General features: G+C 46.9%; 1 protein-coding gene across 1 annotated transcript; it reads left to right on the top strand.

Moving 5' to 3' along the window:
* The first annotated feature begins 3,584 nt into the window (after positions 1–3,584).
* GAS1 (growth arrest specific 1) lies at positions 3,585–7,518 on the top strand. The gene has a single exon (XM_081881062.1). It carries the CDS (start codon positions 4,328–4,330, stop codon positions 5,459–5,461), a length of 1,134 nt encoding a protein of 377 aa, XP_081737188.1. The 5' UTR covers positions 3,585–4,327; the 3' UTR covers positions 5,462–7,518.
* The last annotated feature ends 9,408 nt before the right edge of the window (positions 7,519–16,926 follow it).

Below are 16,926 nucleotides of genomic sequence, written 5' to 3'. Positions count from 1 at the left end.
TCTTTCACACTTGCCATCTAGTTGGGATGGGGCAGTGCCTATTAGATTTTCTTGCCCTTGTATCCAACAGTTGGTTATTCTAAATCCCCATGCTTTGAATTTCCCCACCCACAAGCAGGAGCCAAGGGCAGAGTGGGTGACAAGGAAATTCAATGAGTCAACAGGACAATGATAGCACATCAAGCCTGAAGGAAGGAGGTGTGGTGCTTGATTTTGGTGGCAGCCATGAAACCCACCTAAAGATGAGTCCAGCCTGGGTTAACTTACTTGCAGCATCCTGGGAAGTTCAGCACTTTTAGATTTTAATTTTAGCACTTCTAGATTTTCAATGTGGCTCTGGTAGCCACAAAAGGAAGCTTGATCTAGAGAACAGCATAAAACAATCCAACAGCTGTCTGCATATACAAAGCTGTCTGCGAACACAAAGAAATAACTCCCATAATAATGCTATCTACAATGTCTGGTACATATAAACAATGTGTGTGTGGCTAACACTTCTCTTTGGTTATGCAAAATCTCCCATGTAGATGGATTAACAGATATCCATGTATTTGTTTAACACAGGTTTGGGGAACCTGTGAACCTCCAAATTTTGCTGAACTAGAAACCCGATCATCCTTGAGGCTGAGGGGGGCTGGAGTCCAATATCTTCCAGAAGGCCACAGGTTTGCCTCCCCTGGCTTAACAATTACCCTTACAGTTAGTAAAGTCAAAAATAAAGGGGTATTTGACTCCTCTTCTGTTTGTAGCTTTGTTTTAGCAACATGTGTGGTCCAGTTTGCAGTTTATATTGGGAAAGGGTTTATAAAGCAGTGATGCAGTAAAGAATTGAGCAATATCTCTATGTTTACCATACATGGGGTAAATACCCTCCGTAATACTTACATTTCATATAAATAACAATCCCATTTTTAAGGAGGCAGCCAAGCAAGCAAATATGATATATTAGGAAGACAAAAGACCCACAGACTGGGAAGAGCTTTAAAGACCGTTTGTGTAAGCATTTATGTGCTGCTCTCTGGAATTTGTATTTTCATATTTAAGGAGAAAATAAACCTTCCTTTCTCAACAGTGATGGCAGCATATCCACATACACAGACACCTACCTCTGAAAGAGGACAACCAATCAGAGCAGAAATGTGTTTTGAAGATACCCACTCACCTGCTGGAGTCTCACACTCTACAGAAGTATGAGATATATAAATCTCAGAGGCTGCACTGGGTCTCTAGATGCTGGCCTTCATTAGTCAGTTGGGACACGGGTGACGCTGTGGTCTAAACCACTGAGCCTTTTGGGCTTGCTGAAGGTCAGCAGTCTGAATTGCTGTGATGGGGTGAGCTCCCAGCTCCTGCCAACCTAGCAGTTCGAAAGCACACCAGCACAAGTAGTTAAACAGGTACCACTGCAGTGGGAAGGTAAATGGCATTTCCGTACGCTCTGGCACCCGTCACGGTGTCTCATTGTGCCAGAAGCAGTTAGTCTGTTAGAGAATTCCCAGCTGTCTGGAGTATTCTCAGCTTTTCTGCCCAGATATGGTGCAGGGAAGGCACTTTTACTCAAAGCCAGGCCCATCCATTCATACACTACTTGGCATTGCAGCCATCAAGGGATTAACATGCATGCACAGATCATCTCCTAGCTTCCATCCTGTGAAGGACAATTGCAAAGATCCAAGTCCTTTTCAAATCCGGTAAATGTCTAGCACAGCAGATAGATCAAACAGCATCTAGCACAGTGCATTTGCTACATCAGACAGAAAAGCCATTAAGTGGTCGACCAAGACCATTAGTGATTTTCAAGAGGTCCATGGAAGTAAAAAGTCTGGGGACCACTGGTGTTGTGGTTGGTGTGTTGGGTTGGAACGGAGGAGACCTGATTTAAAAGCCCCACCAAACCACAAAACTCACCTTGAGTCTGAGGAATAATGATGGGAATCCAAAGCAAGTGTGGAATGGCAAGTTAAGAATGCTGGACTTGGGACACAAAGAAGCTGGTTCAATGCCAGAGAGGTGGCTGGGTGGCCTTGGACCAGTCACTATCTTTCATCCTAACCTACCTCACAGGGTTGTTGTGGTGATAAAATGGGGAGGAGCAGAAGCATGTGTGCCTTCTGAAGTCATTGGAGGAAGAGCAAGATATAAATGTAAAGGAACACCACACATGCATCATTGTGTGTAAGGATGGCACAACTATACTCATATGTACAATGTAATTATGTGCTGCAGCATATAAACAAGGGAGGTGGTTGTGTAAGTTTTACACTATTTCCTACACAAGAGGGAATTTGTGTGAAAGAGACCAGAGTCTTAAGTTTCTAAACTGTGAATCATCTCCTGAGTGTAAAAACAGATGCAGAACCACATGCTTGCTGGGAAATGCTTCGAAAAAGATTGTCAGATTGACTCCTAATTGTTGGGCACTTCCATAATAATGTGAGATTTTAAGACAACATTTATCTCACGAATCCAAGCTCCTTTTGGTTCTGGAAAATAGCTTTAGTCTTGATTTTTATGACAGATGGAGCCACAGTCTCCTAGAGAAAGAATTGTCCGTCTTTGACAGGCCGTAGACACTGATGCCCCTGGTGGTCAAATGACTGTGAAACTCTGAAACTAAGGTAGCACTAAGCTAAAAACAAAACAACTGTGGCTGTGTGCAGGACACTCTCGATGCCAAAGTTTTTAATCCCTTAGGTTAATTTTTTTCCTTTGACTTTTCTAGGTGGCAACGAATGCCAAGCAAGAGACATGAGTAGCTGGGTTTATTTCCTTCTCAGCATTGCCACAGATTTCAAGGAATTGTTACTGTTTTTCACCCTAAGAAAGACACTTTCAAAACTTTACAGTTATCCTGGTTACAAATGTTTAACATGTTTCAAGTTAATTTACATGTGGAATCCCTTCTTCTGCCGCTGCCTCTAAATCCATGTGCTTCATCCCATGGAATTCATATGCAAAAGCTTAACTTTAATGCAAATTCGTGTTTTGAATGAGTTGGAGCAGAAGGCAAGGGTTCTCCCACAGATGCTCTGGTTGTGGACTTCCAGGATCTTGTCTTAAGTGAAAGTTTGAGGGAAAGGTTCCTTCCCTGTCAAGAGGATTTAAGAGTGTGATCCCTGATCCTCTGAGGGCTCCCTTCTGTCTCCAAGTTCCCAACCAAGCAACTGATCCAGCTTTTCGGAAGCTCTCCAATATAAATAAACAAGTGTGTACCTATTTATGATGAAGAACCTTTTAACCCTTCAGTTCGGTTCAAGGTTCCACCACACGGAGAAACTTTTCAGAGCCACGTTCTGCCTAAAAAAAACCCGCCAGCCCAACAAAACAAAACCGTCCATCGAGCTGCAGCCCTTTCTGCCCGCTGCAAACAACTGCAAAGTTTCTGCTTTCTGCTTTGAGAGCGCTGCAAGTTAAGCTGCCTGGGGAAGCCTCCTAAATGGGAGGAGGGGCTCCTCGGGGGCTGCTGTCAATCTCTTTAAGCCTTTCCTTTCAAGCTTTGAATGTGAGCTGCCCACTAGCCCCCCGCCCCGCACCCTCCTCCCCCTTTCTCCAGCAGATCGTAAAAGAAAGGAGGGGGGGGGGAGTTTCAACAACAGCCCGGACCAATAGCAAGTGGCGGAGCGAGGAAAAGGGGCCGAGCAGCGGGAGGGGGAAAGAAAAAGTGGAGAAAAGGAGAAGGAGCGAGCCAGCCAGGGAGCTCGGGCGGAGGGGGGGATGTGTAAAAGGAGAAGAAGCGTTGCTAATTTTTTTTTGTTTGTTTGCTTTTCCATGCATGCATAATGAGGGCTGATCAGAGCACGTTGCTGCTGCTGCTGCTGCGGCGGCGGCGGCAGCTTGGAGGGCACTTTTGTATTTAAAGCCTCGCGAAAGAAAACAGCTCCGCAGAAGGATCCGCCGGAGAGAAGCGGCTCGCGGGGATCGGCGGCGGCGGCGGCAGCAGCAGCAGCAGCCGCATCCCGGAGCGAGGAAGCGCGAGCCGGGCGGCTCTTTCTTGTGCAGCCTCCCGCTCGCCGGGCGAGGAAGGAGGCTCGCGGCGCGCCCCGGCGGCTGCCCCGGCGACCTGGCATGCACGGCGATGCTGCCCGCCGAGCGCTGAGAGCGAAGAAAGAAGATCGGCGGGAGCGGGGAGGCGGCGGCGGCGGCATGAGCTCAGCAGGGATCCCCCGGCCCCGCAGCCCCCGGCTCCACTGACCGCCTCGCGGCCTCGCCAGCCCGGCAGGAGGAGGGGGCGGAGGCTGCTGCTGCTGCGCGCGGCGGCGGCAAGAAAAGGCGCCGCTTCTCCGCCGACGGACGGATCGCAGGCCGAGCCGGGGCGCCGCGCGGATGGATGGATGAGCGGGACCCTCCGGCCCACAGCGCGCAGGACTTGGGCCAACTTTCCCACCGGCGGCTGCGACCCCACCCCCAGCGCCTCCCGATCGCCCTCGTCGGCCGCCTCCCGCCCGCGATGGTGGCGGCAGCAGCCCGGCCCGGAGGAGGAGCAGCAGCAGCAGCAGCAGGCGGGCGGCGCTGGCGGGCGGCGCTGATCCCGCTGCCCGGCGCCGCGGCGTTGCTCCCGGGGCTGCTGCTGTTGCTGGTGGCCGCTGCCCCTCCGCCGGGGGCCGACGGCCGGCGCTTGATCTGCTGGCAGGCGATGCTGCAGTGCCAGGAGGAGCCCGACTGCAGCTACGCGTACAACCAGTACGCCGAGGCGTGCGCGCCGGTGCTGATGGCGGCGGGGGACGGCGCGGGCGCTGCTGCAGCGGCGGCTGCATCGCCGTCCAGCAGGCGGCGGTGCCCGAGCCACTGCATCTCGGCGCTCATCCAGCTCAACCACACCAGGCGGGGCCCGGCGCTGGAGGACTGCGACTGCGACCAGGACGAGAACTGCCGCGCCACCAAGCGCGCCATCGAGCCCTGCCTGCCTCGGACCAGCGGAGGGGGAGCAGGAGGAGGAGGAGGGGGAGCAGGCGGCGGCGTCGGGGCGGGCGGCGTGATCGGCTGCACGGAGGCGCGCCGGCGCTGCGACTGGGACAGCCGCTGCAGCGCGGCGCTGGGCCGCTACATGACCTACTGCGGGAAGGTCTTCAACGGCGTGCGCTGCACCGAGGACTGCCGCGCCGTCATCGAGGACATGCTGGCCGTGCCCAAGGCGCTGCTGCTCAACGACTGCGTGTGCGACGGCCTGGAGCGGCCCATCTGCGAGTCCGTCAAGGAGAACATGGCGCGCCTCTGCTTCGGCGCCGACGGGCCCGGCAGCAGCGGCGCCTCCGACGGCGCCATGGACGACTACTGGGAAGAGGAGTACGACGAAGAGCTGGCGCCCCGAGGAAGGGACGACCTGGAGGACGGGGCGGCCGTGGCCGGAGCCGGCTCCGAAGCCGCCTCGCCCAGGAAGCCCAAGGACGGCTGCCCGCCGCGCGCGGCTCCCTGGACGCTGGGCGCCACGGCCTCCATTTTGCTGCTGCTGCTGCTCTCGTAGCCATTTCCAGCCCGGCGCTGGAGGAGGCCGGGCCGGGTGGAGGAGAGGAAGGGAAGGAGCCTGCGCTCGCCCCAGGGCCCTGGCTCCGGGAGGACGGGGCTTGGGCACGGAGAAGGGAGAGCCTCAGCCCCAGCAGCGGCCCTGCAGAGACCGGGGACTCTGGACTCGCCCCAGGCCCAGGGGCCTCTCTCCTCTCCCCCCCGAGCCTTGTATTCAAGCGGTGTGCCTTATTCTGCACCTCCAGTATGCCTTGGGTTTGGATGGGGATCCCCGCCGTGTCCTCACTGGGCCCTGTTGCCTTGCCTGACGAGTCGGAACAGATGCTGGGCTGGATGTTAGGGTTTCTTTGCGCTGTGGTCACTCCTTCCTCCTGTCCTCATCTCTCTATATCGGGGCATTCTCCCCCTCCCACTTCTAAAATTATATTTGAAAGTTATAGGGCCATTGAATCCGAATCCTTTTTTTGCAAACGTTTAGCCACTGTTTGTACATCACATCCCTGAATTGTGGTATATGTTACTTTTGGTTCCAAGCCTTCCGTGCATTTCCAAATTAGCCTGCTTAGGACTGCAGCCTTACAGATGTTTTACTCGTGGCATTTTTCCGCCTGCGGGAAAAGCAACCTGAATATGCCTGTCATATACAAAGATCGTGCAGTCCTTTCTCCCCTGTGTACAAATCACTACCAGTTGCAGCTTCCTAATCTTTCCCCTGTGCTTGCAGGAAAGTAAGTAGCAGTAGTGTGTATAATGGTTTGTTCCCCTCCCCACACACACTTTGCCCCTGCATACAACCATGTCACCCCTCACTGCACTATGCAAGTTGTTGCTACTTGGCTCCTTAGAAGCAGGAAAATGAATTTACAATAAATGTGTAGCGTGGTTCATCACACCACGAAACCAACTTGCAAATAGCAAACGTTTGCTCTCCGCCCCCCCTCCCCTCCCCAAGCTGCAGACACGAAGGCCTTCAGAAATGCTGCTTTACAGAGCTAGCCAGCATCTTGAAATGGAGTCCTTTCTCTCCTCCCATTCACAGCATTCATCATGATGCCTAAGAGAAGATGCAAACTTTGATTCCTGTTAACTGGGTGTGTGCTTGAGTGGAGGAGACTTGAGTATATGTGAGGGTTTTCCAAACACCATTTCTCAGGGTTGTTTTGAACATTAGTGGTAGGGACTTCTGTGTTAAGGTATGGAAACCCCATGTATTTTTGTCACGTGTGAGGATTGCACATGCTTTTTTTCCATGGTGCATGTATGCTGGGAAGCTAAAGTTGTGGTTTTCCGGTAAAATAGGTGTGTGTGTGAACTTGACACATTGTTTTCGTGCTTTCTCCTACAAGGATTCCCCTACCCCATAATGTTCAAAGTGGCCCTTGCACCACTCAGAATTGCAATGCAATACAATACAATTCATCAGCAATTTTCTCTTGCCTCAACCTAGTAGGAAAAAAATATGCTGATTTGTTGGCTACATCGAACAATGCAACCATTGTCTTAAAAGAGCTCTGCACTGCCATCTTCAAAAGACACTTAAAATTCAAGAACTTGTATCTGCAAACATCACGAAAAGTTATATTGCCTCTAATCCTATCAGGGGGCTGACCTCTGGTAAATCTTATATAAAATGTATTTAAAACTGGGATTTGTTACCAGTCGTTTTCGCATGTATATAGAAATTTATAAATTGTATACTTGGGAATAATTTATTTTTTAAGAAATTAAAGATTTAAATGCACCCCAATTGCAAGATAAATGCATCTGCTATTGTTTTGTTGCAAAGGTACAGATCTCATTTGATATGTAAAGGGATACAAGCAACAGTAATTCCCATGGAAAAATGCTAGATCAAATGTACAGTGTATTTTATAGATTTGAAGTTAACATCTGTATTGTTTGGAGAGACTTGATGAACTTTGTAGAATTGTATAAATGCCTCTCTGAACTGCCTTGAACATTGTATTTTTATAGAATGTGTGAAAAGGTCCCATGTCTTAAGTATCTATTGCTTGTGTATTTTTATGTGTAAATTAGTAAAGAGAGATTTTTAAAGAATATGTATCTGGTGAAGTTGTTTTCTGGGCATTGCACTGCTCTTGAGATAGCTTAGAGGCAATGGGAACATACATGCAAGTAGTTAATGTATGGTTGCATTCCTCAAAACCCTTACACTGAAGTAAGCCCATGGAATTCTGCGAGACTCTCTTGCATATCAGCAACTGGAGCTATCCTAGCTATCACTTTTGTAGCTGTTGGTAATGGCGTTCTCATATTTTAGTGAATAATTAGTTGGAAGAAGTCAGTGTCCCTTTGAAAACATCCCCAATGGTAGATTTATAAGTCTTGAGCTGCATTGATAGGACAATGAAGTAGAGTTAAACCTGGGGAGGACAATTCCACTGATGCTTTTTGTCTTTCCACAGAAATATGATGCCGTTGCCACAGCTTCCTCTTTGAAGGAGTGAGGGCCAGTTTCATAGAAAGCCCTGTGCTAGTACACAAGTCTCTTGCTTGCAGTCCTTCATTACTGAAGGAGTTCACATTCCAGGAGCGCTAGTAGCACATTAAGGGGGCATACCCTTCAAATGCCCGCATTTGATGCAGAATTGAGGGCACTTTGCATACCAGCTCACCTTCCACGCTGAAGAGGGCAGACATAAACAAGCATCTGTGACCAACAATGACAAGCCCTTGTCTGATACTGGCCTGCGCAGTTGTTTTGCAGCCTGCTGATGGCTGGTTTACTGCCAGAGCTACTGATCTACACTCAAACGCCCTTAGATAAATAATTACGCTCTTAAGCTGTCTCGAGTGCTGATACAATTGACCTTGTAAATAGAAATGTTTGCAGTTGGAATAAACTCCGGCATTTGGAAATCTTTTAAACATTAACACAAAAGAGAGCGCTCAGTCCTCCCTCCAGGGGATTGAGCTTGAACTGTGCCAAGCTAGGCACTTGCTTTAAAAAAAAAGAGAAGAGTTTATTTATCTTGTATCCCTTCTGTTTGTTTAAAACTTTTCTTTTTCAACACTGTGATTGGAAGACAAGTCAGAAGATTAAAAGCCACAACAAATAAACCTTGACTTTGGGTAGGGGAGAAGATCAGCGAGGACTGTCATTTTTTCTTAGTTAACTTGCTTGGCTTTTTAAAACTCCGAGCAAAGGTAAAAAACAGGCTTGCTACTTGTTTAGAGGCAATTAGCAAAGCAGTCAATTTCCTTATATAAGATCTGTTCTTCCCACCATGCCTTTCACCATTTTCTCCAGATCACTTGTTCAATTTTCCCATCAGTTCACAAAACCTTATGAGTTTCCCCCCCTCAAAAACAGCCACCACCAAGGAAGCTGAGATATCATATAACAATTCTGCAAGTATGATCTAAATTTGTTGCTGAGGTTAACTTGAATGGTAGAATAAACCTATTGTTACAACTGAAATGGTTACTTTTATGTGAAGAACAAAGAACAGTGAAATGAATTGGATGCCTTAACTACTGAGTTTGCAGTCCTCTAAGGCAGTGTTTCCCAACCTTGGGTCGCCAGCTGTTTTTGGACTACAACTCCCATCATCCCTAACTAGCAACACCAGTGGTCAGGAATGATGGGAATTGTAGTCCTCAAACAGCTGGAGACCCAAGGTTGGGAAACACTGCTCCAAGGATGCAATCTGGTGTTCTCCCTGGATTGTGGTCAATCATATTTTAATCGTGTTTTATCCCCTCTTCTGGATCTGATTCAATGCCAACTCATCCCTGGTAGTGGGGAGATAGGTTTAGGGTCCATTCCTCATCCAGGAAGGAGTAAGTAATACAGAAACACAGGAAAGGACCGATAACAAACTGCTCCAATAGACACAAGAAGACTTTGATTTGAGAAGCGAAGCTCCTGTCAAAAGCAGCTGCCTGAAGTCATTGACCCTGATCTTGGTGTTGGGTTGGGAATGCAATGCTTTTTGTGTTTGTGTCACCTCTGTAGTATATTTCCTGGAGCATTTGGATGTAGAAGTTGGCCATTGGCACACAGCTGCTCTTTCTCTGCTCCATCCATAACTGACTAACAAAAATGGATCAAGGTTATTGAGAAATTCACGGGCCTGTATCCTGAAGGGATCCACACTCTTAATTCAACACTGCAATGCCTCTATTAGACACTGGCATCTGCCACAACTTACCTTTCCTTAATAGCAATTATAAAGGGTTTTAAAAACGAACTTCTAAGCATCATTAGAGAGGATTCTCTTTCCCCGCTGAAGAAATAACTGTCCATACCAAAAAGGACACAGACGCGCACACACACCCTTTCTGCTTCTCAAGTATTTCTGAGATGACACATTGGTTTCCATTCTCACAAGCCTTCCGGTCCCATAGTTGACTTTGTATTCTGCAAAGCAGGTGAGACTTGCCAGGAGGGCAATGTGCTTTTCAAGAAAGGAGACGGAAACCTTTGACTTTTCCAAGATTTTCAAAATATTTACAAGCCTCGGCCCACCTCTGACAAAATGAGTTGGGGAAGGAAAGGTTCCTTCTGTTGCTCTCTATCTCTCTCTCCACCCCCCTTCAATTTCATGTAAAATAATCCACTGGGTCTCCTTGTGCCCCCTTTCTTCCCAGTTACCAGGTTTGAATTCTCGGTGACAGTTTATTTGTCTTTGGAGGCACTTCAGTGACAAATGTTTAAGGGAGTGTGGGACAATGGTGGAGAACAAGAAGGCAGTTCATTGAACTGACAGTGACCATACAGTAAATAGAAGGAGATTCAAGCTTCACTGATCACCCAAGAGCACTGTGGGGCTTTTGTACACAATCACAATAGGCATAACATAAGGTCTCTGTTTATTTTTAACAATATAAACCAGTGTACGCAGGCAAGTATACATCACCTGGAAAATAGTTGCAAATACCAAATCAAGTAGACTGAAAAGCAACAGCACTTAAGCAAAACCACTGATTCCAGCCAGTCTCTTTTCCAAGTCACGAGATGAAGATTATTGCTTTCAAAGTCACACACAGTATCTCCCAAGAAATGCTCTATGGTTCAAAGGAACTGCGCATTAACAAGAAGCTTGCTATACCTAAGTAATAGCAGTAATAGCAGAAGAATTTATGTTTCCTGAGAATCAAGCACTGCATTCTTTAAAAAATAAAAAGCAAATAAATGCCGCGATCCTAGTCCTTGTGTCTTCTGGACCCAACAATGGTATCCATATTTCATGCAAAATACAAATGAATGTATTCCTGCCTGGGCACCTAGTTTTCAACGGGGAAATATCGGTGGCCTTATCAAAGCATGGGCATGTTCATTGGTTGACTCATACGCAACTGCTACAAGAAGTCCCCTTTGTACAGTAGAAGCTGGACTTTGCCGATGAATGTTCTTTATTAAGTAAGACTTGGTTTTGATGTCATGATCCAGCAAGGCTTTTGAGCAGTCTGGGGAAATGTTTTGTGAAGCACAGACCTAGCTGGTTTGATCATTTCTGACAGATACCACAGTACGTAGCAGTACAGAATGTTCTCATATGTATTGCCCAAAATAACAGACCACGGGTTGTGGAGAGGAGAGGCTCCCTCCATTTGCTTACAAATGCTGGGGGACTGAAATAGTTAACATGGAGGTTAACACAGGGTAAGAAGCAGTTCAACCCAAGGAGAGCGTGTGCAAATACAAGCCTACTGTATTTTACTTGAGGTATTGGTTGTGGTAGACAGTTGAAAAGCCTCACACTGACTGTCTGAATGACACAAGTAATGCGCTATTAGCATAAATACTTTGTAAGGCATCCATTTAATCAATTTCTCAAATAATGGAATGATCTACTACAAAATAGTGAACTGTATACACTATATTTTGGCACAAAGATGGTCATTCTCCCACTAGTAACCAGGGACTCTAAATAAATGATTTCAACAATGTTTTATTAAAGGAGGACAAGAGCCCTCAAGCTGCATTAATCGGGGAGAAGTCGAGTGGCACTTTTGTCATGGAAATGTTAAGCACATAATAGTTCAGGCAAACAATGCAGAGCCACTTCATTCTTTCAGCCATGCTGACACCTCTTAAAGAGGAACTGCAGGGAAGGATGTGGGAAAGATTTGGTTTCTGGAGAGCTTGTTTCAGCGAATATTTTGGAGGTTTACCTACAAACTCCTTTACTAAAGAGTATAACTGAGGGACACGGGCAGCCAGGCAGGAGCAGAGTTTGGGACAAGACATTTTATTCAAATTCATTCCTTGACTGGATTTATTATGAGTCCATGGCATTTTATTGCAATTCAACAAATCCATACATCTACAGCCTCAGTAGCCTCTAAAGATTTGGATAGGAAGATAATGAAAAACCAAGTTCATCCCAAATATGCATAAACACCCAGGCTGCCAAACTGAAAGAGAGAATGCAAAGCTTCAGAGTTCTTTCTATAAAATATATGGACTTGCAGTCTTCCAATATGTGGATTGTGGTGGGCTTGGATAAAAGACAATAGACTACATTTTGAAAATATAATTTAACTATTTTAGTATCTCCATAGTGAATGTGCTATGAAAATAAAAGAGGTGAGGTCTAGGGAAAAGAAAAAGCAAGAAACAGAAAAGATTCAACATAGATTTGTGGTGGTGGTTCTTGATGAAGCTTATGATGTTAAAATGTCATGTCAGAGACAAGAAATTAGAATATGACGTGTGCAGTAAACATAGGAGCTAACTCCTAGGTGCCCAAGAAATGTTTGAGGAGGCCAGGGTCCCTCCAAGTTGATGGGCATTACCATTCAAGACGTGCCGTGTCATATGATCAGTTATGTGAGGCAGAGCTTACCTGGGCCCCCAAAATATTTTATTCAAGTTGGTACCTCTGGCAGTAAATGATACAAGATGGCCAAGAAGGAGAATTGGATGAACATTGTGAGGGGAGCATATATTTGGAATTAAGAGTAGTCAAGGCAGTAAATTGCCATAGTGTGAATAAACTGTTTGCAAGGGAAGTGATGATTTTGCTATCATCAAGGAAGGAAATATTAATGGCAAATTAAAAGAGAAAATAAGAATCAATTGGCATTAAAACAATACATACACCTGTACAACCAGAAGTATAGATATGAGATCAAATGCTGAATGAAGATTAGAAGCTACAAGTGGTAAGAAATATTTATTGCATGCAGGAGGTTTCTATCCCTGATCAGGCTGTGCTTAATATCTGGAAGAAGGAAATAAGAATCCAGGTGTATTTCTAGTTACCATCTCCAATTCTCTGAGTCTAGGTGCACACAATTTAACAACCTGAAGGTAAGACTGGCTTTGTTAACGAAAGCTTAGATCACACACTCATATTGTAGGATAACCAACATGCTTAAGTCTAATCAGCGCATGAAGGGGTTAACACCATAGAGTAAGCTGTCCTGCTAGGCTTAGCTAGGTTCCCCATCTTGGGAGGAAGCTAATCAAATACATTGTTCCTCTTCATTCTACCAGAGAAGCTCAACGAGTGAAGAGGTTCTGAGCTGGTTGCTCCAGGCTCAGACCGCATGGCTTTTATGAGCCGTTCTTGTGTTCCTATGCCAATTATTTAGGAACTTTCACCACTGTAACTAAGCCAAGTTTCACTGCCTGTGTTTTCTGACTGCTGTATGGAAAAGCACATGAATCTAACCTTCGGAGAGTTTGTATGTAAACAATTTTTACCAAAAATGTAGTCTTTTTCGGTGCTTAGGGAAGTGCAGCACTTTGGAAGGAACTTAGAAGGGCATATTTAGAAGGGTCATTGTGAATCCTGATTTTGTCTTCTGTGGCATCGGCTGCCACTCACAGCTTGGTGTCATCTGCAGATTTGATAAACATTCCCTCAATTCCTTCATCCAAGTCATTTATAAAGACGTTGAACAACGTCAGGACAGAACCCTGACAGAACTCTACTTGTCACTTTTTTCCAGGGTGATGAGGAACCATTAGTGAACACTCTTTGGGTTCTGTCAGTCAACCCAACTACAGATGCATCTAATGGTAGCCTCATCCAGCCCATAATTTAGCAGCTTCTCCAAAAAAAGTCATCCCCTCCATCTGCTTCCATCTTGTAGTTTTCTGCCCTTTAATGGGGTTCTGTAGCACTGCTTCAGTTTTCTGTGTATGACTGAAGCTATTATCCCAGGTGTTTCCCTGTTGTCTGTAATATTGTCTCCATCCTCCTTAGGATTTAGTTTAAAGCTCTCCTGATCTCAGATACACAAGACTCTTAGCAAACACATTCTTGCCAACTGCTCTGAGGTGCAGCCCATCTTTTGCCAGAACTCCTTCCTCATGGAAGCAGAGATCATGGTCCAAGAAGCCAAACCTTTCCTGGTGACACCGTCTGGGCAGCCAGTGGTTTACTTCCAGCATTTTCCTCTCTTTTCTTGGGCCATGACCTTCAACAGAAAGGAGTGATGAAGAAACCACATATGCCTCAAGGCCTTTAAGTTTCCTACCTAGAGTCTCATAAAGGTAAAGGGACCCCTGACCATTAGGTCCAGTTGTGGCCGACTCTGGGGTTGTGGCACTCATCTCGCTTTATTGGCCGAGGGAGCCGGTGTACAGTTTCCGGGTCATGTGGCCAGCAGGACTAAGCCGCTTCTGGCGAACCAGAGCAGCGCACGGAAACACCGTTTACCTTCCTGCCGGAATGGTACCTATTTATCTACTTGCACTTTGATGTGCTTTCAAACTGCTAGGTTGGCAGAAGCAGGAACCCAACAATGGGAGCTCACCCCGTCACAGGGATTTGAACCGGCGACCTTCTGATTGGCAAGCCCTAGGCTCTGTGGTTTAACCCACAGCGCCACCCGAGTCTCATACTCCCTTGCTATATGTTGAATGTTGTGTCTGGCAGTATCATTTGTACCCACATGAATCAGAAGGAAGGGGCTGTAGTCAGTGGGCTTTATAAGACTTGGTAACTTCTCTGTCACATCATGAATCTTTGCACCTGGAAGACAGGACACCTCCCAGGCCACCCTGTTATCGCCACACACTGCTGCCTCTCTCCTGCTCAGTAGGAAGTCACCTACGGCCGCTATATGTCTCTGCCTCGTCTGGGGGGGGGGTGGCAGGAATCATTCTGTGCACTGTACCTTCCACAGCCCCATTGGTATGTTCTGAGGTCTGCTCCTCTGTCCTCTGTCCTTGCTCCTCTGGCCCAGAATCAGTGTCGGGGGGGGGGGGGAGCACAGAATTGATTTTGCAGCTCCCGTGATACAGCATGGGTCCTGATAGTCCTGGTTGTGTGTGTCACATTCCTTCAGGGGTTCATCTCCTGCACTGTGCAACCTTCCTCTTCCCTAGGGGGCAGCCCCCCACCAGTACATTGCTGTTCCAGGACAATCTACTCTGCTCTATTGAGAATTTCTGCATCTTGCCCAACAACTCAAAGTGTGGATAGTCAGGCCTCAAGTTGCTACAGCTTCTCCTCCAGCAAGGCAACCAGCTTGTAGTTGCTGCAGGTGTAGTTTTGCAAATTTGCAGACAGGAAGACAAACATGGCAACGGACTTGCAGGTCACTGCAGAAGCCCCCTTGCTGCCCACGTCTCTTGGCCCGACATACAGCACTCTGGGCCTCTCCCACTGAAGGCCCCTGTTTACAAGTCCTGATTATGAGCTCCTAGTCATGAGATTCCAGAGACTGCAAGTGGCTAAGAAGAACTGCTGCTGGCTGCTAAGTCCTCCCCCAGTTTACCTTAGCCTCATCCCCCAAACCCTCAACTAAGTCTGAGGAGATGTTTTGAATATATGATGCTATATAACCAACATTTTCCATGGCTTCTTCCACCTGGAACATTCCTGAATGTACAAGGAGTCTTAGACCACATAATTTCCAAGGCACCTGACTTCTTTACCAGATACACAGGCACTATGGAAAGCTACATTTCCCAGGGCTTCTTGCTGAAGAAGCTCTGTTTACATTACAAGCTAAAGGTAAAGGTAAAGGGACCCCTGACAATTAAGTCCAGTTGCAAACAACTCTGGGGTTGCGGCGCTCATCTCACTTTAAGGGCCAAGGGAGACGGCATTTGTCTGCATCTGCAGACAGTTTTTCTGGGTCATGTGGCCAGCATGACTAAGCCCCTTCTGGCGAAGCCAGAGCAGTGCACAGAAATGCCATTTACCTTCCTGCCAGAGCGGAACCTATTTATCTACTTGCACTGTGTGCTTTTGAGCTGCTAGGTTGGCAGGAGCAGGGACCGAGCAACGGGAGCTCACCCTGTTGCAGGGATTTGAACCGCTGACCTTTCGATCGGCAAGCTCAAGCAGCACAGTGGTTTAACCCACAGCACCACCTGCGTCCCACACATTACAAGCTAGAGAAGAATTTATGGGGTGGAAATACACTTGGTGTGTAATTCAGGTGAGCAGTGGCGTAGCGTGGTGGGTGCAGGGGGGGCCGGCCGCACCGGGCGCAACATCTGGGGGTTAGGGGGTGCAAATCCATGGGTTAGGGGGTGCAAATCCACGGGTTAGGGGGTGCAAATTACTTGCCTTGCCCCGGGTGCTGACAACCCACGCTACGCCACTGCAGGTGAGCATGACTTTCTTGTGAAAGTCATATTCTGGTCCAGGTAAACTCAAACTTTGGCAAAATAAGTTCTTTTAGGTGCCAAAGAATGGGGCTTTATGCAACTAAACACAAGGAACATTGACTTTGCAAATCCTGCCATTACTCTGCAGCCTCCTTGTGTTTCATAACCCTGTGTTATTGCCTCTGAATTAGTTGTTTTTTGACAATTGTACAAAAGCATTTGTATCAGAGCGCAGAAAAAGCTCCAGATGAGTATCTGAAATCTCTAATATTGCTTTAAATATGTTGATTGAAGTCTAACAGTTAACAGGTTTAACAAGGAAGCATGAAGGGTTGGAGATGCAGATGTGAGCTTGTGCACAGCAAAGTCTCAAGACATTTTCACACTTGAAGTGAAAAATCACTCTCACTAGCACCATCATACATACATCTCCATCTTATTGTACCCTATGAGTACTATCCACTGGTACATAGAAGGCCCACTTTGAAAATCCCATGAACAAATTAGGTTTTTCTCACAATAGTGATTTTCATCCTTTCAAAATGCATGCATTTGTGTTTTTTTGGTTCCTTGGTGTTCCATAAGTTTGTTGCAGCAGCGGAACTATAAAGCATAAGGTGTTTCTGCCACACACCCAGAGAGTCAACTGAAAAAGAGAATGAGGTACCACAGAATGGAGATTTCTTCTACAATTTCATTATCAGACTCGTATTATTTCATTCAGTTGCGTGCTCAATAGCTACAGGAATAAGAGCTGTTGCCGTAACTACTGCAGCTTTCCAAAATATGTACTTCACAGTTTGCTTAGCAACAGCAGAGACTGAAAACATCCCCATTTGCTGAAAAGATTATGGTCTCATGGTTTCAATTGCACAGCTACTGCTGAGCAATTTGCAGCTTATGCCATTCAGTTTTCGTTCTCT

This window comes from Podarcis erhardii (genome assembly GCF_964252035.2).
Source record: "Podarcis erhardii genome assembly, chromosome: 11".
NCBI classification, from domain to species: domain Eukaryota; kingdom Metazoa; phylum Chordata; class Lepidosauria; order Squamata; family Lacertidae; genus Podarcis; species Podarcis erhardii.
This window is presented reverse-complemented; position numbering and strand designations above follow the sequence as displayed.